General features: G+C 29.3%; 2 protein-coding genes across 4 annotated transcripts in view; one reads left to right on the top strand and one right to left on the bottom strand.

Annotated features, from left to right (window-relative positions):
• Taf8 (TBP-associated factor 8) overlaps positions 1-8494 on the bottom strand; it is a 37227-nt gene extending 28733 nt beyond the window's left edge. Inside the window, exon 1 of the mRNA XM_075373590.1 lies at positions 8215-8494. Within this exon, the coding sequence (XP_075229705.1) occupies positions 8215-8332 (118 nt within the window). The 5' untranslated portion in view covers positions 8333-8494. The remainder of the gene's footprint in view (positions 1-8214) is intronic.
• A 330-nt stretch (positions 8495-8824) lies between these two features.
• LOC142329192 (mitochondrial inner membrane protein OXA1L-like) lies at positions 8825-26490 on the top strand. 3 transcript variants are annotated; one of them, XM_075373587.1, is made up of 9 exons: positions 8828-9094; positions 9659-9880; positions 11290-11422; positions 14357-14500; positions 15808-15893; positions 18546-18710; positions 19937-20044; positions 25050-25212; positions 26272-26490. In XM_075373587.1, the coding sequence occupies exons 1-9, from the start codon at positions 9032-9034 to the stop codon at positions 26439-26441; spliced, it is 1254 nt and encodes a 417-aa protein (XP_075229702.1). In that variant the 5' UTR covers positions 8828-9031; the 3' UTR covers positions 26442-26490. The 3 variants fall into 3 exon arrangements, with proteins under 3 accessions (XP_075229703.1, XP_075229704.1, XP_075229702.1); XM_075373588.1 differs by lacking the exon at positions 25050-25212 and having other exon boundaries at positions 8825-9094; XM_075373589.1 differs by lacking the exon at positions 18546-18710 and having other exon boundaries at positions 8826-9094.
• Positions 26491-27866: the final 1376 nt, after the last annotated feature.

The raw sequence follows: 27866 nt of genomic DNA, 5'->3' as shown, positions 1-27866 counted from the left end.
AAATACATAAGTGGTTTGTCCAAAGAGAAAAAATAAAAAAGCTAAGTTTTGGAGAGGAAATCTGTACAGATGGCTTAATGACGCAAGTGAAAATCTAATGACAATATCCAACCTCTGAAATATAGAAAGAAAGCTTCATTAGAAGAGATAATTGTCTTGCCACTTATTACACTTAAAATCAGCTACTGGCCTCCTAGCAAAAATAAATGCTGAAAAAGAAGAGGAAGAAACCACAGAACAGGGGAGTACAACTAACATGATGATACAACAAACAACTAACCACACACATGATGAACCCTTCAGTGTAAATGACCTAATTCAGTTCACAGTTGAGTCAAGCACATCCCATATTCTTCAACACCTATATTTAGTTACGGACTGCATTCAAAAATATGTGCAAGAAAATGTGGAAACAAGTTTCCTTGTTAGACCTTTGGAAGAAAATTTATAATAGGCTAGTTCTTAGTTTTCAAATGTATAAATTTAAAAATGTACTGTAGTGTACTTTAATGTAGTATAGAGTTGTGTAGTGCAGTGAAATACAGTATGAAATCTAGTGTATAAGAGTAATAAGTAATTATGCGATTGATAAATATATTCTAGGATTTTACAACATGCATCAGTGTAAGAATGAACTCTGTGAGATTCTACACTCCTGAACTGCAGATATGCCTATATGTATGTACTTAAAATTAATATAATTTATTCACACTTATAGTAATCTATATATGCAATTTTGTATAATATGGTAACTTGCCCAATTTGGAAAAACAGTTCAGTCCCTGATGACTCTGCTTTGAACAATTTTTACTGTATTTTAATATTCCTACATAACACTTAGAAAAAAAAAACGTGTAAATACTGTGAACTATTAGAAAGAAAGTAAACATTTTAGTGGCTTTTGTTTGTTAATAATTTTCAAAAAAAGGCTTTTTATGGCCAATATTTTTTATTTCAATTTCTGGCGGTTAGAATAAGTAAGATCTACAGCATCCTATTGCCTGCTAAATCTGGATATGAAGACCAGATGTACTTTTCCTCCCCAATTTTCTAGAGCAAATGTGGTATAAATACAAGTGTGACAATGAATGTAAATACTAAAGGAAGTTTGAAAAAAATAATGAGATGCTCAACCAAGGTTCAAACCCATAACAACTGCAAAAGAGATGGAGCCATCTAAGTTGATCCAGATTTTCATTAGAAGAGGGGTAAAGAACCTTGAATACTTTATCTAACATCAGAATACAACTTACAAAGAATATCACTGATATGATAAATAATAATTTGTATTGTATATTACCATGATGTTACCAAGATGCATGTAGGCCTCCAGTGATGAACGATTTATAGTTCAGTTGGATCAAACACCATGCTCATCCGAGGTTGTTAAAAAATTTTTTCTTTAGGAAACTGAGCCTGTTCTCGGATATAAAATATCCAAAATTAGAGGAAATTTACATGGGGAAAGAAGAGATCTGTACAAATAGTAGTTATAAGAAAAATAGATGAAAAAAGCAGGCTCCGATTCAAAAAGAGGCAAGGATGTAGTCTATCCCAGCTGTTTTTCAACATATTTGCATAAGAAATAAGACAGGAAGGCTATGGGAGAAATTTAAGAAATCCAAAGAGAAAAAATAAAGATGCTAAGATTCACTGATAACAGAGTTCTTTGGGCAAAACTACAAATGAGTTACAAAAAAAGTTCTATTATAAAACTATTAGTAATAGATTTTTTAATTTGGGACAATACATTTAGGTTATTTTTTTAATAAATTTCACAACTTGCAATGAAAGTATACCCAGTGTAACTAAACATTCTCAGTTATTAAAGTGAAATTGAATTCAACTTTATCATTTCATACATTTTTATTGTTGTAATGCAAATTCCTAAAATATTCAAGGTGTTACATCATTAGGTTATGACCATCTTTTCCAAGATATAGATTATTACTGGTCTGAAATTAAAAAAATAAAATTTGGAACTAAAAGGGATTTTTTGCATCATTTGTGGAACAACAATACAAATAAGTTAGTACATCTGTATGGTTATTCACATCACATTTATATTGTCATGCATGACCTATATTTGATACATAGCAGTCAAGTGATGTCATTTCATGACAAGCCAGACGTGTATACATGTCAGTGAGTCAAATAATGAGTAATTCAATGTGACAAAATTTTCTTCGGTATGAGTTCAGCTTTTGGTATGAAAATACAAAAGTATTTTTTTGCTTCAGTTGCTGTGTTCTTTAGTTGTGGTAGTAGTTTTAGCATACACATATTATAAAGGTTGTTTCATAAGTGATGCCATCAATTTAGTGAAAGATTTTTGTGACAACTTTTGGCGTAATTTAATTGACACCTAGATTTGTTAAATTTGTGTGTATGTGTTTCATGCTGTGTTTTATTGCACTCTATTGTGAGACAATTTTATAAAGTATTTTAAGTAATTAAGTATTTTTTATAAATTAAAATTTAATTATTTTTATAATTAAGTAAGTATTTCTGTAATATTTCAGTTGACTTTCATTCATTAAAAAACATTTTGAATTTTGTAATGAAGAGTGGGTTTGAAAAATTCTCAAAATATCTTTTGTTATGTTGCAGACAATTCACCATGAAAAGTCAACGAAAACCAGTATCGAATCTGCTGAAAACTGCTTACAAACATTATTTTGACTGTCCCCTGGGAGACAAAAATAGATCTTGGCTCCACATGTAGCATGCATCAAGTGCTATGTTAAACTAACCCAGTAGTTAAAAGGGAAAAAAGAGCACTTGCCTTTTGGCGTGCCTATGCTTTGTCAAGAGCCTATTAACCATTATGAAGATGGATATTTTTGCTTAACAAATGTTACTGGTTTTAATTCAAACAATAAAAGCATTACTGCATACCCAAATGTTTGTTCAAATATGAGACCAGTACTTCATGGTGTTGATTTACAGATTCCATCACTCCAACTTCTTGGAAAGAAATTTCTGTTTCCCCAGAAGACTCGCCCAATGAATCCTGAACTTCTATAGATATTAATTGCATTCCAGAAGAATCAAATACTGAATCTAATCTCATCACACAAGCAGAACTAAGTGACCTAATTCATGACTTGTATTTGTCGAAATGACATGCAGACTCCTAGGTTCACATCTTAAAGAATGGATTTTATTAAACAAAGATACTAAAATTTCAGTTTACAGAAATTGAAACAAAGATTTACTGAAATACTATAGAAGAGATGGTTTAATTTGTTCCTGCCATGATATTAGGGGTTAATGTCAGAACTGGACATTGAATATATTATTCATGATTGGTGTTTATTTACAGACTCATCAAAAAGAAGCTTAAACCCTGTGTTGTTACACAACTTGAATAAGTTTTATTCTATACTGGTAGCATATGCTGTAGGTATGAAAGAAATATATGAAAGTATGTCAAAAATTTTAAAAGCTATTAGTATGATGAATAATCATGGCAAATCATTGCTGAACTGAAAGCGATAGGGCTTCTTCTCAGTCTCCAGAGTGACTTTACAAAATATATGTTTCTTGTGTCTTTGCGATAGTCGGGCTACAGATAAACACTGGCCAAAAAGAAATCAGTTTACACCAGGAAAGGGGGTATATTCCTCTAGTTGAAGCAGATCGTATTATTTTACCACCTCTACACATAAAACTACGTCTGATGAAGAATTTTGTAAAAGCATTAGGTAAAGATGGAAACGGCTTTAAATATTTAGCTGAGTTTTTTTCACAATTAAATGAAGCCAAATCAAAAGTGGGAAAATTTATCAATTCAAAAATAAGAAAATTAATTTGGGAATATACATTTGACAGCAAACTGAATCCTAAAGGACTAGCAGCATGGAAGTCAAGACAAAGATGTCGTTACTGGTTTTCTTGGAAACAAAAAAACTGAAAACCACGATCAGCTTATAAATGAACTCTTAGTGAACTATAGAAATTTAGGCTGCAGAATGTCATTGAAAATTCATTTTTTACATTCTCATTTGGACTTTTAACATTTAAACTTGGGTACAGCAGCAATGACTAAGGAGAAAGGTTCTACCAAAATATATTGCAGATGGAACAACATTAAGGCAGATAGGAGGAATCTATGATGAGTGACTACTGCTGGATGAAAAAAGAGGTCTTCACTGAACACAAAAGAAAGTAAGGAAAAAAATGAAGATAAAGATAAAGGTAGGAATTTTAATTGTAATTATTATTTTTTTATTTCATTATTTAAGAAGTTTCTCAATATTTTAAGGGTCATAACTAAAAATCTGAGGATGATGAAGAAAAACTGATTTCATTTTAAGATTCAGCGTAAAAGTACATTCTAATTCACCTACTTTTATCTCAGTTCCAAATTATTATTTTTTTTTTTTTGACCTGTGTCAAAAAAGATCTATCACATTTGTTTCTATGAGATGGTTGTAAAGTATTAATTGAATTTTACTTGTAACTTACAAATTAGAAACTAGTATAAATATAAAATATGTGATAAAAAAAATTAATTAATTTAAATGTTTGATACGGTAAAGATTTTAAAAATAAAAATATATAAAAATCACTACAAGGAAGCAAGTTAATTTACCAATAAAGCTTGCTTCTTATGTAACCTAATTCATAACCTTCCAATATAGAATTAGCATAAAAATTACTTTATTAATCACTTTTAACACTGAAATTTACCTCTGTATCAATTAAGAAAGGCTATTCATTACAAGGCTAAAGTTATTTAATGTAACAATTATCAAAGATGGGCCTACACATAAAGCTAAAGTACACTAAGCTAAATTTGGGTTTTAACTGGTTTAGTCATTTGACTGATCCAAATGGGGTTACACTGTGCAGGCAAAGTTATATGGTACTAAATGTGTAATCTGCAAAGTACTGGGAGAAATCATAAAAAAAAATAATAAAACATCGCATTAATTTTGATTAGTTAAAAATGTATAACCTTAACACAATATGACATATTTTAAAAATTAAAATGACTTCAACCAATAGAAAAAACAAAAACAACAATTTCTGTTACACTCATCAACAAGCTAGAATCAACTTTTTTTTAACAATATAGTTTAATACTATTAACAATAATGCAGGCTTGGGGACACACAGATAAAATTAATAAATAATTATTTACCTGAGAATTCAATAGGTAATATGAAACATGCTCACTGTAGTCATTTCTTGAATTACAATATCATTATTGACAAGACACGTGTGTTTCACCTATCTTACATACTAGCACAGTTTAGAAAGACAAAAACAATCAAATTAATATCACTAAAAATGAAGTACAGGTTTTTAATTATATGTTCTGAAATTAAATTATTTAATTTCTAGTTTTTTTTACTTTAGGAGATATAAATCAGATTTTGATATATAGGATGTGTAACAAAAAATTGTTACCTGGTCATTAATTTTCAGATTCTAAGTTTCAAAATGAAAAAAAATGTTTTACGAAAATATGGTGATTTTCTCTTCATTTCCTTGTCCATCACTTTCTGTTTTTAAAGAAATGTTTATATATTAAGTTCAGATTGAGGATACAATATAATATTTAATATACATCTTTATAACAACTTTACCTAATAAATAAAATTATTTAATATGTAAAGATATTAAAAGAACCTGAAATAATTAAATATTATTTATTAATTATAACAAATTTGTTAATAAATTTAATTATTAACTGTTAATTATTCATCTTCAAAATAGTCACAAGTCTCAAAATGGCAGACGCATCAATTTTTTAATCTTTTATAACTGTAATCATTAGTTTTATCAAAATGCATTTTGTTCGCTAAAATGTTAAGATTTTTGATGTAAAAAAACCACTTTTAATAAATGACAAATTATATTAAATTAACTTTATCAACAACAGTAATGTACTTGCAATGAAGTTGTACTACTTGTCATATTGATTAAAATATTGTGGTATTATTAAAAACTGGCAGACTGCAATCTAGCTAAAGCACGCCATTTGTACGTAGAATATTTTCATAATCCCTGACTGCCAACAGAAAAGTGGTATGTAATTCTCCACATAAAGTTAACGGAAACTATAAACGTTTCTTAGAGCTCATAATTGAGGAAGACTGAAACACAAGAATGTTAGAGTTGGAAGAACTGGTATTGTAAAATATTAAGGTAAATCTAGAGAAGAGTAAAAAAAGGGTTAATTTATAAAATAACTGAATAAGTTGATCATATGATTGTTGAATTCTGTAAAACGAACAACTATATCTATCTCATCTGTTGCGTTCCTAACGCATTTTGCATTTCCCACCTTCATGCATGTGTTTGCCTTGCTCTGCAGTGATAAAGGTATACCATTCGAGGCAGTCAGCTGGTTAAATTTACTTAACAATTGTAATTGTCTATAGTAACAGTAGCAGTAATAGTAATATGAATTTGTTTACACAATTATTCAGTTAGAGGACAGTCTATATTCAGCAGTTTTGCAATTAGCATTCATGTGGTTTATGAAGAATAAATTTAGCCTTTTTTCATAATTTGATTGTGTTAATTCAATTTAAGACTTGGGACCCAACCTTACATCATCCATATCATGTATGCGATCCATGATCCATATATCATGGATCCATGTCATGTATGAGTGTAAAGGATTAATATAAATAACCATCTGTTGAGGTGAGCATTTTATAAGGTAATTTTACAAAAATTGATAACTTATCTGCAACTTCCCATCACAATAGTATACATTGATAAAGCTGGATTCAACTAAAATGGAAAGATCATTTTCACAATAACCATTGTAAGAAAATCCTCATGCCATTACGTAGTCAAGGTTTTACCCACAATTTTCAATAAATGTTTGGGCTATTATCACTGGCAATTCACTGATTGGGTTAAGTTTCCAGAAAACATGACTGAATGGTGAGAATTATTACAATTTCCTACAAAACTTCCTACTCTATTATTTGGATGAAATTCCTCTGGTAACTCAGGTTAACATACAAACACTTCATGTATGATTGTGCCCTATCACACTTCAGAATCAATATCCTCCAGTACTTGGAAGATTACATACTTGAAAGGTCATGCAGGACCTATTGCTTGACTCGCCAGGTAACTTGATGTCAATTCAATAAATTTCTACTACTGGAAACGCCTAAAAACTACACTTTACAGTATACTAATGTTCATTGTTTAAGATCTTCAGCTAAGAATTAAAGATAGTTTTTGATGTAATAGTGCTGCATCAGAGACTTCTGAGAGTGAGATAATTGTTAAATCTAGCCGGATTTATTCACTATAGTAGCCAATGCCAGTGTATTGCCACCAATGTATGGCTACTTTGAACATCTTCTCTATCTAGGGAAATTGAAAGTAAAACTGATATGCAATCATTTATATCTATTTAATGTTTATTTGTTTCAATTCTGTTCAAATTTAAATAAATCTGATGTTTATTGTAATTGTATAGAATTTATTAAAATTCTACTGATTTTTTACAACAATAATAATTGTAGAGTGAATTGTATAAAAGAGTGAATAACTTTGTGTTATTTATATTTAGTATTAATAAACACAAGTTAGTTTATTCACAGTAAGTTTAATTAGCATCAAAAGTAAGAGAAAAATTCAAGCTTTTCAAAACAAATTAACTTAATAATGGTGTAGGTGAATCTAAGTGAAAATATGCCATCAATTTCCTACAATAACTTGGTTGTTGGCTGTCGGCCAGTTTTCAAAAATAGGTTTTTTACAACGAAACCTTAATATTGTAGCCAACAAAATGCATTTTGATAAAACTAATGATTACACAAATAAAAGATTAAAAATTGAAACCTATGTGTCCCAGTTGATTAATAAGTAAATTTTAAATTACTAAATGCTTAAGTGACGAATATCATTAGTGAATTACAGAAGATATGTTTATGAGTTCTTTAAGCATTGTGCTATACGGCGTGTGCAGTTGAGTAGCGTACTCGGGATAAAAAAGCATTCTTACAAGTTCCTTCGCGCGCGCGTGTATATATATATATATATATATATATAAAACATAGAATGTTTAAATTTTGCAGGTCTGCTGATTAAAATATACTCTAAGCAGAAGGGTATAAGTAAGCAAAGATTTTTGATGCAGGATGGAAATACAATATACACCATTACTAAAATGCAGCATCTTAGACAGTTAAATAACATTTTAAAATATGTAACAACAGAAATAATACATACAACTCTGAATCATTTCTGTTAAGGTTTCAAGTGCTGAATGTTCTGCAGCTTCAAAACCAAGTTCCATTAACAAACTGGAAATACTTGTAACAAGTATTTTACGATTAACACTATTCATTTTCTAAAATATTAATAAAAGATGAATGAATATTCAATCTTGTCAATTAAAATATCGTTTAAATGAATTGTATATATAGTTCCATTTCATGTACACATTATCAGCTATCATAAAAACTTCCGAACGAATCTGCTCCTAACCTAACATTATACCGTGAATAGAATTTTCCAGTTTTCCAACCTGAAAAAAATCAGTATGTGATCTTAACCTCATAAAGTACTAAAAGTGTTATTTACAAGCATATCCGTGTTATAAATTAATTTGCTCACTAATTCTTAATTATGCATAAATAAAAGTTGAATTGTACTTCCCGTCATTCTAGGAAATTTATTTAGTTTAATTAAACAATAATTACTTATAATTTTAGGTACTTTAAATCGTTTAAAATAATCCCTATAAAAGATAAGAATTAAATTTTTATGATGAAATTATTAACAAACACAGAATTAATTTAGCTAATATCTTGTCCAAAGGTCATATTCTTTCACAAGCCAAATTTTTGAACTTTAGAGGTTATGTTGTTTCGGAAAGTGTGATTTTACAAATGTACCTTATTTACGGAATTTAATAGTCTCCCTTTTTTCCTTAATAAAAAAATGTTATAATGCCTAATAAGTGAACACGTATTATTGATTTGTGATGGTTTATAATTAGGTTTGTATTTTAAGTTGTTTTATACGAATCCTAAACGAAATAAATATGTTTGGTACATCAAAATGCATATTAAGAAATAAGAAGTTTTTAGAGACAGTTTCGTATAAGGTAAGATAAGTTTTGAATATGCTTTATCTTTATATTAAAGTTTCAGTTTACATTACACATTTTTTATAATTATTGCAGCACTTGATTGCTAAGGTAGTTAATTGTTTGAGTAGGTGTAAATAGTTGTAATTTATAATAATTGTGCAGTTTAAGTTTAACACTTTTTGATAAAATTATTTTATTGGGATTTTAGTCAATTAGTATTTTGTATATTTAATTTTTTTATCAGTTAATCAAACAGCTATATATTTAGATCCAGTTTGATTGGGTTGCAAATGTGTATTATGTTAGTCTGTTTTTACCATTCTCATTTAACAATGGTAGCTTTGGGTCATTCTTGTTTTATTATTTCATTCATTCATATAACATCATGTCTGTTGTCAGTGAATGAATTTTAATCCAAATTGAGAATATATTTTGTGACATGTGTTCTATTCCATCAAGTTTTGTATTCATCCAAACCTTAGCTTTGAATAAGAATTAAGTTTTTTTTTTCTAGTAAAAAGAAAAGTGAGTTATGTACTACTATTGATGTTCTCATTAATATTTTTGATTTTGTTGTAGATCCAAAATGTGTCATATTTACACATTTCTAAAAATTATCTACGAATAAATGAGAAGAGAATATTATTATATGGGCTACAAACATTTTCAAGAACTATTAATAAACCCAGCAGCTCTGTACGATTATTAAGTACAGATGTTGTCAGTGATAATATAAATATAGCGACACCAGCAGAGTTTCCAATTCCAGATCCACCATCACCACCTGCTGTAACCGACAGTGTTTGTATTATGTATTTATTAATTACTTTTATAAGATTTTAGATGCACAATAATATTTAGAACAAGTTAAATAAGACATTTTTCTTGAGTATTGTAAGTTTTTGTACTATTTCATATGCGTCTAATGTTGTAAAAATATTTACACAAATTTAAATATAATGATCTTTTTATTTTGAAAGGAATTCTCATCAATAAAATAATTAATCAAGAGATTATTTGGATACTGCATTGGAAAAGGGCATTAAGCCTTTTACCAGTTCCAGTTTTTGTAATTATCCTTTGTGCTTGATGAAAGAATAGATAACAACTTAAAAGATTAACTTAAAAAAGTTAATTTAAATATTACTTAAGAAAAAGAATATCTTCTTTAGTGAATATTATTTTAAGAGTAATTGGTTCTTTTCAAGAAGATGCCCACAGCTGATTTTTAGTTAGTCAGTTAGTTGTTACATGGTGCACTGAAAGGAGAAAATAAATAAATTAAAATTATAATTAACCTTATATAATAAATATAATCTAACCAAACCTAACCTATGCTTGCTAACTTAACTGGTTAACTGGTTAAGTTTGGTTAGATTCTATACTTTTAGAATAATTTAATATATATATATATATATATATATATAAATTTATTATACAGTGGGTACTTTTTCAAGAAGATGCCCTCTGCTGATCTGTAGTTAGTTAATTGATAGATGGTGTCACTGAAAGGAGAAAATAAATAAATTAACAATATAATTTATATAATAAATAAATAAATAATTATAAATATAATCTAACCAAACTTAACATACGCTAGCTTCATTCGCTAACCTTGAGCAGCAAGCATAGGTTAAGTTTGGTTCAATTATATTTATACTCTTAGATTTATTTATTATATCAATTTATGTATATATTTATGTAAATCTATTATACAGTGCACCTTCAATTTACATGGATGTTCTGTGAAATTTCCGCGTATAATGAAATCGCATAAATTGAGACTCACATTTAATGCAAAAATACAGATTAGGTTCAAAGAAACCAAAGAAACCAAAAGAGCAGGAGGGATCAAATATTAGGAAAAACGGTGAATAATGACAGACTGTCTATCCCTTAAGCTATAGCATGAAATAAACTAGTTTATTTCATACACTAGCTTTATTTAGAGGAGGCCGTAGGCCTCCTCTAGGCTTTTGGTGCTTATTACTTTCTTAAACTATAAAGCCATTGTAGTTTTAAGGTAATCTTTAGTCAAAGGATAGGCACAGCATGTTACTGATCAATGATTTTGCATTCACCATTTGTACAATAATAAACAAAAATTATTTATTTCATAACTTTTAATATCAGTATGTGTAAAATTTTCATAGAATTATTAGTTCAGTAGGTCTCACAGCATGTTCTTTAATCTGTTATTAATTTTCCAGGCTGGAGCACTTTCAGAGCCTCTATTTCAGCAACTTGGTCTTGGTGGTTGGTCACCAGCTGGAATGGTTCAACAAGGATTTGAACTTTTACATATCAGTCTTGGACTTCCATGGTGGGAGTGTATTATGATTGGTAAATATTTTTATTAATTTTTGGAAAAAAAATTGTTAACTTTTTAAATGTTTCATATTTTATATGACACAATAGGAACCTGTTATTAGTTTTTCACGTTAACCAAATAAGTGCTAGGGAAAGGAACAAAGATATAACATGAGAGTGAAGTAAAATGAATTAGAAGAGAGTACCTAAAACAAATTAATTATGTTTATAGTAAAACATGCAGTAAACACTATGTACTTACATATGAATGATTCATTTATCCATATGGTTTAATTTTTCATTAGAACTTTGCTAATTTTATTTTTTATTCAGATCTATACACTATTTTATTTTCATAATATTGTACCATTTAGTGATAGCTGACCATTGTTTATTGGGCAATCGTTAAACAATGTTCAGCAACTGAAGAATATCAATGGAGGTAGAATCAGTAAATTTTTGTTATCATTTTTTCACTTTTTCAGATTCATCAGCACTTGAACAACTTTAACTTCCACTGTTTTTATGACTTAGCTATATATTAACACTGGAGCCGAAGTTACATTCTCGTTGATGACTATCAACACATACTCATTGAAATCATCATGTCACATACTTATCATATCATATCATGTCACATACTCATTGAAAAGTTAAAACATTTAATGCAATTATTGATTTGAGACAAAACATTTTAGAATGTTCTGTTTTTAAATTCAAAGAAAATCCACTATCAGTAAAACTGTTTTTAATTTTCTTTAAGCTTCATAAACTTTATAGCAAATTACAAGGATTATCAATATTAATATTGGTGTTTTTTTCTCAAAGTAATCAACTGCACTGAATAGTTGAAGATTCAATCACAATTACAGATGATGTATTATACCACTTTTTTCTTTCTTTCTTCTCTCAGATAAAGAGTAGGTTCACCACATCTAAGAATGATTGTGAGATTTTTTTAACTGATTTATTTATAGATTTATGTAAAAGCTAGAAAAAGGTTTTCTTATATTTCTTTATATTAACCAAAAATTTTCAAATAAAACATCCATGATATTTACAATTGTAACTGTAAGATACAATAAAAAAAATCAATCAAGACATGAATAATGTTTTACGTTAACCAGTATTCTTTATTATATATTTTCATGTTAAATATTATTAATTATGTATGGAATTTTTTGATAAGTTTTTTTTTTTGAAACTACGAAGGTAATTTTAAAGTAAGATCTGTTTTGTATTTGCATTCTACTTCCATTTGCACTGTGTAGCTCTATTATTTCAATCAGTAATCAGCTATTAGCAAGAATAGTTTAGTCATTTTGTTGTTTATATTCATCCATTTTTATTGGATGTTATAATTGATGATTCTGCTTAGTGTATAAGGAGTAATCTGATTTTTATTTTTTTATTTTATAAAACAATTCTGCAGCTGAAATTCACAGGCAAATTTGTGATATTTACAGGCTGAATTTTATGAGTAATGCTAAAATAAGACATTGGTTCATTTCAAGCAGAGTGAATAAATGATCATGATAAAGAATGTAGCGGCCGGCTGTCTGTGATAATGGATGATTTGATTGAAAAAGTTAATAAAAAATTTAAAAAACTAAGTCACAATCATTTTTGATGTTTCATAATGTTTGATTTATGAATTTTTGACTGAAAAATTGGGTTATAAATATCGTGAGCCAGGTGGGTTCTGAAGTTGTTAACTGATACGCGCACACACATGCGCACACAAAAGGAAAAAAAATTTCCTGCAGAACATGAATTTTGTGACAATATGAAAATGAAGATGATGAATTGTTAGATTGCTTGTTACTGAAGATGAAACCGGGATTTCTTATTCAAATGTCAAAATAAAACAGCTGTCAGGTTGATGGCAACATTCATCATCTAGATTGAAGAAGTTCAAACAAGAATGTTTAGTAAAGAAGCTTATGGCTACTGGTTTTTGGTACAAAAAGTATGTCTTGCTTGTCAAGTTTAGTGATCATGGATCTACTGTGAATGCCGATATGTATTGTGAACTGTTGAAAAATCTTAGAAGAGCCATAAAAAACGAACGACGGGAAATTATTCCACAGTATTTGTTTTTGCATGACAATACTTGGCCACACATGGGAAATCAAACATTGAGGTAACTGGAAAAGTTATGTTGGAAAATATCCAATTATCTACCCTATAGCCCTGACTTTGCTCCCAGCGAATATTTTCATTTTCTTCATCTTAAACAGTGGCTTGTATAATAAAGGTTTACAATGAAATGAATTGAAAAATGGCATTCTTTTGTGGTTTAAGTCGCTGGCAGCAAAATTTCTTAGAGGGATTGAAGAAGTTAGTGAAACATTATAAAAAATGTGTTGAAGTTGAAGGCAGCTATATAGAAAAATATTAAATAAATGTAGTTTTTATGCTTAAGTAATGAACTTTGTTCATGTTTTACAGTTTTTTTTCTTCATAACACCTTACTTTAAAACATGCCTTGTTTTACTTGACTACAAATATTGGCAAGTTAGCAACATCACTCCAGTTTGGATCTCATAATGAAATATATTTCCATATAATTTTATATTATGCAATATGAATAGTTTGTTTACCTATTCCGTATCTTTTCTCAGAAAAACCAAATTGAAAATAAATTGTTTTTTATTTGAGAGATTTATTTATTCACATTATGGAGATATGTGATAGCAGATTATCAGCCAAAATTATTGTTGAAATTTATTTGTATTTTCAGTCAGTTCATGTACTTTTACATCAATAATGGTAAAATATGTGTTATAGCCGTGAATATTAATTTTATACGCATATATTATAAAAAAGTAAATTTTTTTCAAAAAACTTTCATTATTATCCATTTACTGTGTTTTTTATAAAAGGAAATTGATATTATCAATACTCTTGAAATTAGTTTTAAATAAGTATTAAAATTATCTAATTTTTTCTATATTAATTTTTCAGGTACTGTTGTAGTAAGGAGTGCAATGTTTCCTCTAGTAGTTATGTCACAGAGAAATGCAGCAAGATTAGCCAATAATCAACCATATTTTCAAGAAATACAAGAAAAAATTAATCAAGCACGTCAAAGAGGAGAACAAATTGAAGGTTTTTTTTTTTAGTTTTTATTCATTATAATCCAACAACATTCTGTTTAGGCTCCCTTGTTTTTCAACCATTTGCAATCTCTGTTTCATTGTCTAGAAATTATTTTATAGGTCTGTTTAAAACAAAACTGAATCTCTTTCAAAGTCTGACTCTTTGATGTGTTTTCAAAATATAAAATCATTATTAAATATAAAAAACTTATATTGTGTAGACTTTTCTGGATCGACCTAGGCCAGTTGTATCTTCTAATAAAATTAAGAAAAAAAATAAATGAAAATAATTAAAAAACTCCAAGACTATGTTATCCACCCTGCCACATTTTAAAAGCCGGTGTACGCCATGGCTTTGGAGAATGAATTTTCTAAAAATTTGTCATTTACTTTAATATTATAGTCTACCACTGTACTTCAGGCCAAATTAGTCTACAATGAAAATAAATGTAATTTTTACTTAAAATTTAATTAGATTGTTCAGTAAAGAAATCAATATGGTTAAATATTTGAAGTTATAATTTTACTAAAAAGTGAGACATTCAAAATAAATGTTAGTAAATTAGAAGTAGTTTAGTCCCATCACATTCTGATAGTTGGTTTCAACTACCATGTTTATTTGGTTACAGGTCAAATAACATAAAAATAATTTGAAGTGTGTAAATCAAAGTTGATTGATCTTTATTTATATTTTCATTGGAATCCAGTAATATTTCTAATGTCATTGCCCGAAACTAATGTACATAGTGCATGGAGTTTGTAGCATATGAAAATCTCCACCAAATGTTATTGAAGAGTGTTATTTGTTATGGTATAAAAAAAGTATGGAAGTTATTAAACGTAATTCTGTTATTAAAATTAAACTAAATTAAATAGTCCACTGTGTTGATAGGATGGTCATTCAATTGCTCATGTAACACCATTCAATTGTTCATGTAACACAAATGCATACCAAAAAAAAATTAGTTTTTGTAAAACATCATAGAAATTGTTCATATGTACAAAAACATTGATCGCAGTTTGTAAATTTATTTACATCCCATTACTCAAGAACTTTATGTGCTTAACTAATATGAAATTTATAAACACCCTAATTTTACAAGCAAAAAACCACAAATTGAACAAATATTATATACATTAAATGTACTTCTATACCTACCAGATGTTTCCAGATCTGTTCATTCACATATAACAATGTCTGTGAATAGCAATGTAATCATTTTTTTAAAATTTCAAGTGGCATTGATTGCTATAATCATTGCCATATTTTTCTTGCATTTAAAATTTCTAAGTTAAATTGTATTCATTTTTTTTCAGCTGCTCGATACACACAGGATTTAGTACTTTTGATGAGAGAAAAAGGAATTAATCCTTTATCACAAGTTGCTATACCGCTGGCCCAGGTTTGTAATTTTTAAATATCTTTTTGAAGAGAACTGTTGTTTTTCCTTAATGGCTGCTGCTTCTTGCTATATCAATCATGTTTATTCTTTTTATCCACAATGGAACAGAGACGGTATATGTGTTTGGGATAAGAGGTTATATGTCTGTTACTATTTTCCTCTAAAACTCTGGACCTATTTCAGTGTGGTTTTTTCCATTACATAGGTATCACTTCAGAGCAGGTTCTTAGACATTCTTTATGGTTATAGGTCACCAGGGGGCACTGCAGTAGATGTGTTTCTTCAAAACAGCTGGCCGATTTTGATGCAGGATTTTTGCATTATATAGGTATCACCTCAAAGGAGGTTGTTAGATTTGTTTTATGGTTATAAGCTGCCACAGGGTGCTGCAGTAGTTATATTTTTTCAAAATGGCTTTTGAATGTTTCTAAGTCTTCTAATTCCAGCAAGGCTATATTATTATGTGGATTATAAAATATTTGCCCTGGTCAACTATACTAAACTTTCATCATCAGTCTATGATTGTCCCACTTTTGGGTACAGGCCTACCAATCTTTAAAACGTAATAGATAAAAAATAAAATGAAAAATTTTGCAAAAACCCACAATGAAAAACCTTAAAAAACGTTAAATAATTAAATAATTGTATTTTTATCTTATAATCATCCTCTGTGACATTGTGATTAACACAGTAAAATTTAAGATTTTGATAACCGTCATGCATTACTATGATTACTAAAGCTTATCTGTGCAGTCTACAGGTCATACACGATGGTTAATCAAAATCTTAGATTTTATTGTCTTAAAAACAATATCATAATATCACAGAGGATTATAAGGTAAAAATACAGTTATTTCCTTTGTCTTAAAATTTTCCCACCATTATATATTTTCCTATATTTTCCTTTCATTAATGTAATATAACATTAATTATATCTTTTTCTTCCTTCACTTTTTCTCTCTCTTCCTTCTTTCCTGAATAGTTTTATTATTCTTTGTGAAAAAAAACAAAAATGAATTATTCATTTAAGTAATTTAACAAAAAATTTCCAACTTATTTGATCAGGTGGTAGATTTTTGCCTTTCATCCACAAATTTCCAAGTTTGAAACCAGGATACGCTTAATGTTTTGATCACATGTGTTCCTTGCACATGCTTTCAGCTTTTATGTTAAAATAGAATAAAAATTAAATGAATATGAAGGTGGGGTGAAAAATTCCAAGGCTCACACAGAAACACCCTTAACTTCTTAATGGCATCGCATGATTCCATTCTTCATTAGTTTACTATAAGAGTTTCTGCATCACTAAGTATAATATTTACAATCTGCCAGAGTCAAAATTAGGGTGCTTCTAGAAAATGGAAAAACTGTAAATTCATGCATCGATTAAATACTTTATTCTGAAAGGTTTAAGACGAGTAACAGTGAACGAGTTAGCAGAGCTGTAGTCATGTTACAGAACAAATGCACAATATTTTGCATGAGTAAGCTGTGCGTTAGATGGGTGCTGTGCTTGCTTACATCGAACCAAAAATAGTGCCGAAAAAACTTTACAAATGATCATTTCGAGTTCTTTCGATACAAAACAGAGGAATTTTTATGTAGACTATAATTTTTATCACTATACTCCTGAGACAAAACAGTGGGTTGAAAAAGGTTAAACTGCTCCAAAAAAAGTGAAAATGATGTTATCCTTTAACAACGTTACGGCAACTGTTTTTTTGGGATTTATATGGAATAATTTTCATTGATTATCTTAAAAGGGTGAAACAATAAAGGAGAATATTATGCAACCCTATTGCAGCATCTGAGTGATGAAATTAAGGAAAAACTACCACATTTGACAATAAAAAGAGCTTTTCCATCAAGACAAAGCTCCAGCTCACATTTCAGTCATTGCAATGGCAAAAATCAATGAATTAAGTTAAAATTTCTCAACATTCTTCTGGCTCCCAGTAATTATCACTTGTGTGCTAACCCAAGAAAATGGCTTGGAGGAAAACATTTTTGACCAATAATGACGTTATTGCCACTGTAGATGGTTATTTTAAAGAGTTTGATAAATTGATGCACCAAATTGGCATAAGTTTATAAAACCTAATGGTGACTATGTTGAAAAATAAATGAAAATTTATCTAGAAAAATGTTTTCTTATGCAGGCTCCTGAGCTCAAATAATTTATTTTTAGTATTCTTTGTTAATAGTAAGATAGTGATATTCAATTTTTCCACTTTTGTAATGATGTGTATGTATTCTTGGATAATTCTGACTATTGAAGTTATTATTTTAAAATAGAAATGTTCAATTTTTAACTGGAATTAATATTTACCTGGTATTAATTAAATATCTATTTGAATTTGGTCATTTTAATAAATAAGTCTGTTTAATTAATGTTCTGATTAAAATAATAGGAATTATTCTTAATTATTTAATAGCAAACTTTATTCTTGACAATTTATAATATTTTTTCGTGTATTATAAGTTTAAACAGCTGAGGATGAGGGTAACCTCAAAAGTGTTGTTACTGTTTTAAGAGAGATAAAAATTACTTACTCTGTATATACTGTTCAGTGGAAGGTTGTATTTCCTTTTTTTTAATAAATATTAATCACTTTCTTTTGTTAAGATAGTCGTATTTTTATGTCTGTATAGACTCCGGTGTTTTTGTCATTCTTCTGGGGTCTACGTGAGATGGCAAATATTCCGGTTAAAAGTATGCGTGATGGTGGTCTGTTTTGGTTTACTGATCTTACAGTTCCCGATCAGTTTTATTTGTTGCCAGTAATAACCAGTGCCTCTATGCTTGCTTCTATTGAGGTAATGAATTAGATTTATTTATTTAATAGCATTTAATTAATAAAGCGTTGATTAATTATTTTATAAAAATTAAAGATGTTATTAAAATAAAACATTAAGCGTAATCGGTAAAAATTTATTGTTTTAAAACAATATTAGTGTATAACAAAAATGTGATGGATGGTTCTATCATAGACTAAGACTGAAAACACATCTATATCATATCACAGCTGAAAACACATTTGGAACGAACTTGCAGAATGAGAAGAATAAAAATGAATGAGAAGTTTACAGAATATAGTACTACATTTATGCTCTTAAATTAGCAATCATAAACTTAGCTCTGGATCTAAGTGCAGACTATAGGTGAAAATTTGGAAATTTCCCACTTCAACTTTAAGTAAAGCCTTTGAAAGCCTTTGGAGCCATACCTGAAGAACAATATTATTTAGAAGCATCCTGCTTGGTTTTGACTTTCTAATGCTTCTTCTACATTTCATAATAAACTTCTAATGTTATGTGGTCCCTAAATGCTGTAGCTATAAAGTGTTTGATAGTTCTTTCTTTAATTTTTTACTTAGTTTTTTGATTGTGCATTCAGTCTTGAAACTAGTGTCTTACAAGACTCATTTATCAGGTTCTTCCATGATTCATCAATTGTTTCTCTATAGTAACAGAAACCAGATAACTTTTATCAAATTATATGTTCATTTTTACTGCTATTCTACCATGTTGTTAGAGCTATCAGTTTATTTTTAACAACTTATTTGACTCATTTTTGAAATAACCCTTGATATTTCAAAAACTTTTCACATCAGATTCATAATCAATTTTGTTTGGTTTTGTTTTCATTGTCTACATTTAACTGCATATGTTTAAAAAAAAATTAATTCAGATTTACTGTTGATTCTAGTTTACTTCTTTTTTGCACATACCAATCTCTACATTAACTTCTTTATAATTAATGATTAACTCCCTTACTTCATCCATCCTTTGTAATTCTATTACCAAAGTTATGATGAAGTATCATTAATTTTGTTAACAAAATTATGAATTTTTTAGTACAGAATGTCCTATCTTAATTTCACAGTAATAATTTCTCATTATTTTCCTTTTTAACACATTTATTTATTCTGTTTTAGAATAAAGAACCTTCTAACAACATAAATGATAGTTAAATAGAAGTAGAGTTAAAAAGTTTTTATTTGCTAGTTAATAATTTTTTTTTTTATTAAATTTGATTTCAGATCGGTGCAGACTCAAGCAAGATTACTACTCAGAATCATTTTTTGGTGAAATATTTGCTCAGGTGTATACCTTTAATTATATTTCCATTCACCATAAATTTTCCTGGCGTAAGATTTTACAACTTTTTTATTATTTTTATGCATGTCTGTATGGAAGTAATTTTCTTAAAGCTTTTTTTTGTATATAACATTAACCCTTAGTTCTTGACTGTAGCATATTAGTTCTTAGTTCTTGTGCGCATGCATATTTTAATTCTACTGAGGAGATAGCCCCGACTTTCATTAAAACACCAGTTTTCTTTCTTTTGAACTAATTCAAAAACCTCATTGCATATTAGTACATCGACAAGAGTATTATTTCTTAGGCTATGTGCATCAATTTCTTAACCTATACATGTATTCTTTTTTGCTTATGTATTCATCATGGCTTCCTGTTCGTGTGTTCTAAATGCTGATGAAATTATTAATGCAGTTTTTGATAGTGACATTTTTAGTTCTCCATCTTTATGGACAGATGAAGATATTTAGAATGAATTAGATGAAATTGTGAGTGAGGTAGGAGAAGGAGGTGATGGATGGAGTGTTTTAGTGTAATATAATGTGTACTGCGATGATTTTCCTGGTTTTTCTAAATTTCTCTATACTCTGGTTCAAGGATCACAAAATAATAAATATGATCCAATTCAGTTTTTTCAGTTGCTTTTTTCTGGCAATTTGCTACAGGAAATAATCACAGAAATTAACAAGTATGCTGCTACAAAAATTCTATTATAACACCACTTCTAGAACTGCCTATCTGGACAGTTTAGAAAGATGTTACTCTACTTGAATGTAAAGCTTTTCTTGGAGTAATTTAAACATGAGTATGCATCCTAAGTCTGATTTGCAATTTTATTTTTCTGAAGAATGGTTAAACTATCAGCTATTCTTAGTAGAGATAAGTTCTTTCAAATTTTCTGGAACTTACACTTATCTTAACCTCCACAAGTTGAGGTTGTTACCAGAGGGCAAAAAATTAAAACTTTTGTTGAGTATTTAAGTGAAAAATTTAGAGAATATTATGTTCCTGGTGAAGCAATCGGTATTAATGAACCAACAGTTGGCACAAAGGTAGGTTTATCTCTAAGATATATAATTCAAAAAGCCCACAAAATGGGGCAAACAAGTATATGTTTTAGCTGAATCAATCACTGGTTATACAATTGTCTTTGAATCTTATTATGGTTGCAAACCACAGATTCTTTGGTCGGTCAGATCTTCCCTTCACATCCTGAATTGTTTTATATGTAGTAAAGTTAATAGACTGTACAAGTGGTCGAGGTTTCCACATTTACACCGACACATTTTATTCAAGTTATAACCTTAGTTTAGAACTATTTAATCTCGAACTTCATAGAACAGTTAACATTAACTGTTCATAGAACAGTTAATGTTAAATAGTAAAGGACTCCCAAAAGATCTTAAAAAAATAAAATTGAAAAAAGGGGAATCAAAAGCATATGTTAATAATAATAATAAAGACAGCAATAATGCTATGATGTTAGTGTGAAAAAACAACATTACTATGATTTGTACTTATTATGACCATAGTAATCAAACTTTTGAAAGGAGGTAATACAAAATAAATTACAAAACCAGTAGTTATAAATAAGTATAATGAATTTATGGGGAGTCGATCTGACTGATCAGTACAATGCTGCTTATAGTTTTATTAGGGATTCTGGAAAGTGGTGGAGAAAATTATTTTTTTTTTGTTTTTAGATGTTGCAATTGTAAATAGTTATGTTTTATATAATAATAAACAAAAAGAAATTGGAAAACAGCCTGTCAAACAAAAATGGTTTCACCAAATAATTGTCAAGGAACTAGTGGGAGATGTCCAGAATACTCAGGGTCAGAAAAGAGGGTGGCCATCATCTACAGAAAGAAGAAAGACAAAATGGGAGGCCTCGCTTTATATATTTGAATCCCAAGAGTAATTCTCAAGGCTGTGCTGTTTGTAGTAACACCATGTCAGGGGTATTAACTGAAGTTGAGTTCACTAAGGGAACTAGGAATAAAAAGGAATTTATGAGATATTTACACATGAATTGGCTCTATTAAATATAGAACTAGGCGCGAGGTTCATGTTTCTGCGAACTTGATCAGGTAGTTCAGAGGGCAATGATGTTAGTCATTCAAGATGTCCAGATGAGGCCTGCAGCAAAGGCAAAAGCTGAGTTTATAAATCATTGATGTAAATGTCTACCAAGGCATTTACATCAGTGGCATCCCAACGAGGCTTGGCTTATTACTATGAGATGTAAAAAGTTAGAGAGCGAAAGATAACTCCTGTTAAAGCTCATCAGGGCTAGGAACGCGGGGGTGTGGAGTGGTGACCGGTAGCATCACAAGGCAGGTGTCTTCCCCTACGGGGTTGGGATGTTTGTAGAAACAGAAAAGTTAAAAGAAAGGAAACCGTTTTCTTGTGCAACAAGTGGACCCATAAGCCTGGCCTTCATCCTGGGGAGTTTTTTGAAAACTATCATACCCTAAAAAAATACAAATAAAGTAAGAACTACTTAAAATACCAGTTATTTAAAATAATTGCACAAATTTGTATTAAAAAAAAAATTAATATTGACATATCACAGTAGATGATAATGTTAGAAATTTTTGAGTAGGTAAGTAGACGCGGTATGAAGCATTTGAGGTCTAAGGGTTAAAGTGTTTGTATTTACCTTCTCTAATAAAATCTTAATAAATTATTTTATTAAAAAAATATTAAACTATATTTTGTTACTTGCATACCATTAGAATTTTTAAATTTGAAGTTGTTTAATGTATTTAATCCTTTATCCCTTTGAGCTTGAAAGGCCACTGTCATTAGCCACCTGCCACTCCCAAACAACTTGTATTTGTTCCACATGCATAGTTCTCTCAGGTTGTATGGCCACTGTAAGTGGCCGCTCGCTTGTCTGCCATATTGACCACCAGCTGTCAATAGCTTGCAATTATTTTCTCGAATATTACCTGAAATGGAAATTTTAAAAGAGTATTTTCAGAAGAGATGCGATAATTTTTTAAACAAGCTCTTTTTTATTTATAATCTTAAATAAATGCATAGTATTGCATAATTGTTTAAGCCTCACAAAAACATTATGTTAATATATTAATATAGGTAAAAACAGAACTGGAATAACAATAATTTTAGTTTATTGACAGAGTAAAATACAGATAATGAGTTTAGAATTGCTTTGTGGCCAAAAGACTGAGTGGCTGTGCAAGTTTTCATGGGATTTTGTATGGGCCACTTCCAGTGGCCATATGAGCTAGGAGGTATGCAACTGAAAAAAATCCAAGCCGGTAGAGGTAACGCTGGGGCCACTTACTTTGGCCATACTACTCCTGAGACACTTTGTTAAAGGGACTAAACTAGCACAATTGATTAACAGTATTATGAAACAATTTCTTGAAAAGTTTAATTGGTAATAATAATAATAATACATTTTGTTTTATGGTCAGTGTTCGTTTTATTCTAATCTATATTATTTTGTCAGTGTTAATTTGATAACAAGAATAATAATTATATTTTAAGTCTTGGGAGTGTATTTAGCTTTAGTTTTATCTGAGCAATTGGGTTTTTTTTGTTCATTTTAGAACTTTACAAAGTTATGTCATCCCAGCTTTTTGTGTCATATTCATGTATAAGTATACCTATTTGTATAAATAGTTTATTTTGTCAGTTTTTAATCCTGGTGATTAATAAGTATCTTATCATACTAAATATAAAAAATAAAACAATTTTATAGTATCAAGATATGAAATATTAAAAAAGGTTAAAAAAACTGAATGATAAATTTCAAACCTAATGACTTTGATGTTATTACTTTTTTCTCTTTAATTTATATAATCTGACAATGAGATAAATAACTTCAGCGTAGTAAGTTGTGACAGTTATATTTCTTGAATTATTAGATTGTGGTGATAATGTCCTAGATGAAATGCTGACAACTGATGAAATTGTAGACCATGACAATTTTATTGAGACATGCTTGTTTAAACACAACTGCATTTACCAATCAACCATGAATAAGTGTATAAATATATTATAATAAACCCTTAAAATGGTTTATCAGAAAGTAAGGTTAGTGCACGAATTTAAAAAAAAACAAACCATAATTTGTTTAATGTTCATGACAAAAGATTTAAATGAACATAAAAATATTTAGCAAAATGACATAATTTTTTTATTAAATCAACGAACTGTTAAGGGTTAAATACCGTTATTGATGAAAGTTCGTGTTCAAATAGCATTGAAATTGAAATGTAATTTTTTTACAATGAAACATGAGGTGATTTATCAAGTATATTATATGACAATTAATTATTAAGCTAGCTTTCGCATGAAGTTTATTTTAGATGTGTTAGTAGTCAACAATTTTTATTTCTCTTTTCCAACATCGCTTGTGTTATATTCAATAAACTTTTAGAACGACTCTGATAGTTGGTTACATAATGGGTAAGTAATCAGTAAATGTTAACCGTCAGCCAATTAGCACCAAATATTTTATAAGCATTCCCATAAAAATGTGACAGTAAGAGCATGCGTTTAACAGTAAACCAATTTACACAGTTTGTTGTATATTTACTTTGATTTTGGGTTTCATAACACCTTTTTATTATCACAAGTAAATCCGTTGCTTTTAGGAATTTTTTTTGTATCATTAAACATTGATAAATCTTTAAATATTATGAAATGTATTTATTGCAAAGCTTAAAAAATTATTATTGGAATTTATTAATTAAAAATGCAATAAATATATTTTCTTTTGCGTAACGAAATAGGCTTGTGATGATAATTTACAGTGATTAATGTTATAGTGGTGTAATAATCTACATGATTAAGTTTTGAAGATAATACAAGTAGAGTAGTATATCATCACCTACTATCCATTCCGATGTTTAAGAACTGGTAACAACTATGCTTCCAAGTGTCACTATTGGTAAAAAAAAAAATTTCAACTATAATAAAGCAGATTCTCAGTAGGATTATAAGCCAAAGTAATATTTGTAGTTTAGTCTTCTGTAGATATTAATATATTGCATTAATAATCTGTTTTATCATTTTTAGGCAATTCTCTTATACTGGGCGTGCAGTAATATAATTTCATTATTACAAGTTACATTGTTTAAAATACCAAAAATTCGTTCTTTCTTTAAAATTGAACAGAGAATTAAACATAGTCCAGATAAGTTACTAAAACCTAAAGGTTTTATTCAAGGTATAAAAGATTGTAAGTATCATTAATGATGTGTTTATTGGTCATTTTTATTTAAATTTTTCATGTGTTACATTAAAATAAAGTAACTTTGGTGGCATGATAGTCAGTTAAATGTACGCATATATATTCCTTTCTAATTATATTCATTAAAAGATCTCTTGGGTTTCTTTTAAGATTTTTTTGCTATTACTCTCCTGAGACTTATCTTATGAGAAATTTGTGCTTCCTTTTTAAAAAAATCAGTTGATTTTTCACTTTCTTTAACAGAAAGTAAACATTTTTATTCAGTATAAAAATTGAGCCCTGTTCTCCAAATGATTGGTTTTTCCCTGGTATAGTAAATTATGCTGCTGGCTTTACATTTCCCATTGTTAATATTTTAGCCTTATTTTATTTTTTTTAATAGAGCTTTTGATATTCTGATTACTTTTATAGAATGTTCATTAATTTTTTCAGATTATTTGCCTACTCCAATTTATGAATATTGAACATTTCATATTGCTTCACATTTGGCTCATTCTTATTTAATTTTGTACAGACAAAGTTATCAATAAGAATAAAATATAAACTACTAGCTGTGCATTGATATTAAAATTAGAAGAAATGTGTATACTATACTCCACAATATCTGTGGCAGAGTGGTAAAATCTCAGCCTTTCATCTGGAGGTCTTGGGTTCAAACCCTGGTCAGGCATGGCATTTTTCATATGCTACGGATACGGTCACTGTACATCTATTATGCTAGGTTAAAAAATGAACATAAGACGTGTATAAACTGTTTGGTTATAACACACAAGGAATAACTATAATAATTTGAAACTTTTTAATGCATACTTCATATGGTGGATGAATTGCACTTTATTAAAAAGATTATAATGTTGAATAAACTATAAATAATGGATTAAAGTAAGATTAAATCTTATAAGAGTAAACAAAATCTACATAAAATTTTTCTCTCCCAGTAAAACTTAGAATAATTGTGGAAATTCAGCATTAAATTTTTAATTCTTTCTAATATAAAGATTAATTCCTGAATAATAAAAATGTCATTCATTATTTATTTTATTACAGGGTGGAAAGAGACGAGATTGCAAAGTGAGCATACAGAAAGACCACGAAAAAATCAAATGTCATTTAATGCAGCAGGACGTGGGTCAGTACCTAAAACCTATAAGTATAATCCGACACTTCCTAGACCTGAAGCTAGTAATGCTGCTTCTGTTCAAGCTAAGAAACATTAGTGTGTAGTAATTTATTTGTATTTGTTAATAAATAGTTGTATGATACAAATTTGTAGTATTATTTTAAAGTATTGCCTTCCATTTTCTATTACATTGGTTTGTTTAAATCAGTTTATTTACTATTAACTGAAGTATATAAGATGGATCTAAAATAATTTTGAGTATAACCATTTTTCATTCAAGAGTAGAAATTTGTAGACTATAAAAATCTTGTGTGTATCTGCTCAAAATATATTTTCATTCATCAACATTTTTATCCTACAATGGAAAATTATTATACTTTTGAATCATAACAATTTTGATTTGCTCTAATCTGTTGATTACCTTAATTCTGAAAATGGTAAGCATTATACAATTTTCTAACAAACAGCTAATAATATGCAAGTTGTTTAAAACAAAGATTTCTAACTGTTATATACAATAGACAGAAAATATTGCTACTGGGAAAAATGATTTGGTAAAAAAACACTAAAATTTATAAAGGGATTATCTTATTTGCCTTAGCATCTATTTCCTTTATAACTAAGAAACAGTTTAACCTACAATTATAAAATTTGGTTTCACTAACACTTTAAATCCTATACCACATAGTATAGCCTCTGTAGAATATCATGGACAGATGACCAAAGCCAGAGTATAGACCGCATCCTACATTTAATTCTATTAGGCCCTTGGGGTAAGGGATCTCAAATCGTCAATGGCAACTCTTGATTCTACCAGAGAACAACATTAGGGACTGTGTGGTGGCTCTCTTTATGGCAGCTCCTGAACCAGAGAGGGATGAAGTGGCTGTGGATGAAATAATCCCTTTTAATCTGCGGGATTTGATTATAGCAAGGAAAAAATGAAGGTACTCAAGAGTCTGGGCCCGGATGGAATCCCTGTGGAGGTGGTGATTTGTATTGTGGTTGAAGTAGTAACAATTCCAGTTCTTGATATTATGAACCGTGTAGTCAATGAGTGATGTATTCCACCCACGTAAATAGAGTCCAGACTTGTTCTTTTGCGGAAGCCGGATTCAGAAGATGAACCAGAGGGGTACTGACCGATGAACAATTTCACCAAACTCTTGGAAAGAATGTTGTGTCACGCTTGGTGGATGATATTAATATCAACGGAGGTTTTAGTGACCACCAATTTGGGTTCTGAGTCAAGAGATCAACAGTAAATGCTGCCAAAAGGTTTGTCCAGCGGAGGGAACATGGAGGACCTGCTTAATTCCGGTTCTAGTGATTCTAGATATCAAAAATTTGTTTAACTCCCTGTGTTGGGATTCAGTGTTCAGGGAGCTCAAGAGACAGAAGCATTTTAAGGATTATCTGCAGTGCTTGGTCCAGTTACCTGCACGATAGGTTCTTGGTATACAGGACGAATGAGAGAGTGCTTAGGTTCTGTGGCACATGCGGTGTCTGTTCTGGGCCCCCT

Source organism: Lycorma delicatula, chromosome 8, assembly GCF_047948215.1.
Source record: "Lycorma delicatula isolate Av1 chromosome 8, ASM4794821v1, whole genome shotgun sequence".
NCBI lineage: Eukaryota > Metazoa > Arthropoda > Insecta > Hemiptera > Fulgoridae > Lycorma > Lycorma delicatula.
Note: the sequence above shows the minus strand (reverse complement) of the source record. Positions and strands in the feature narration are given on the sequence as shown.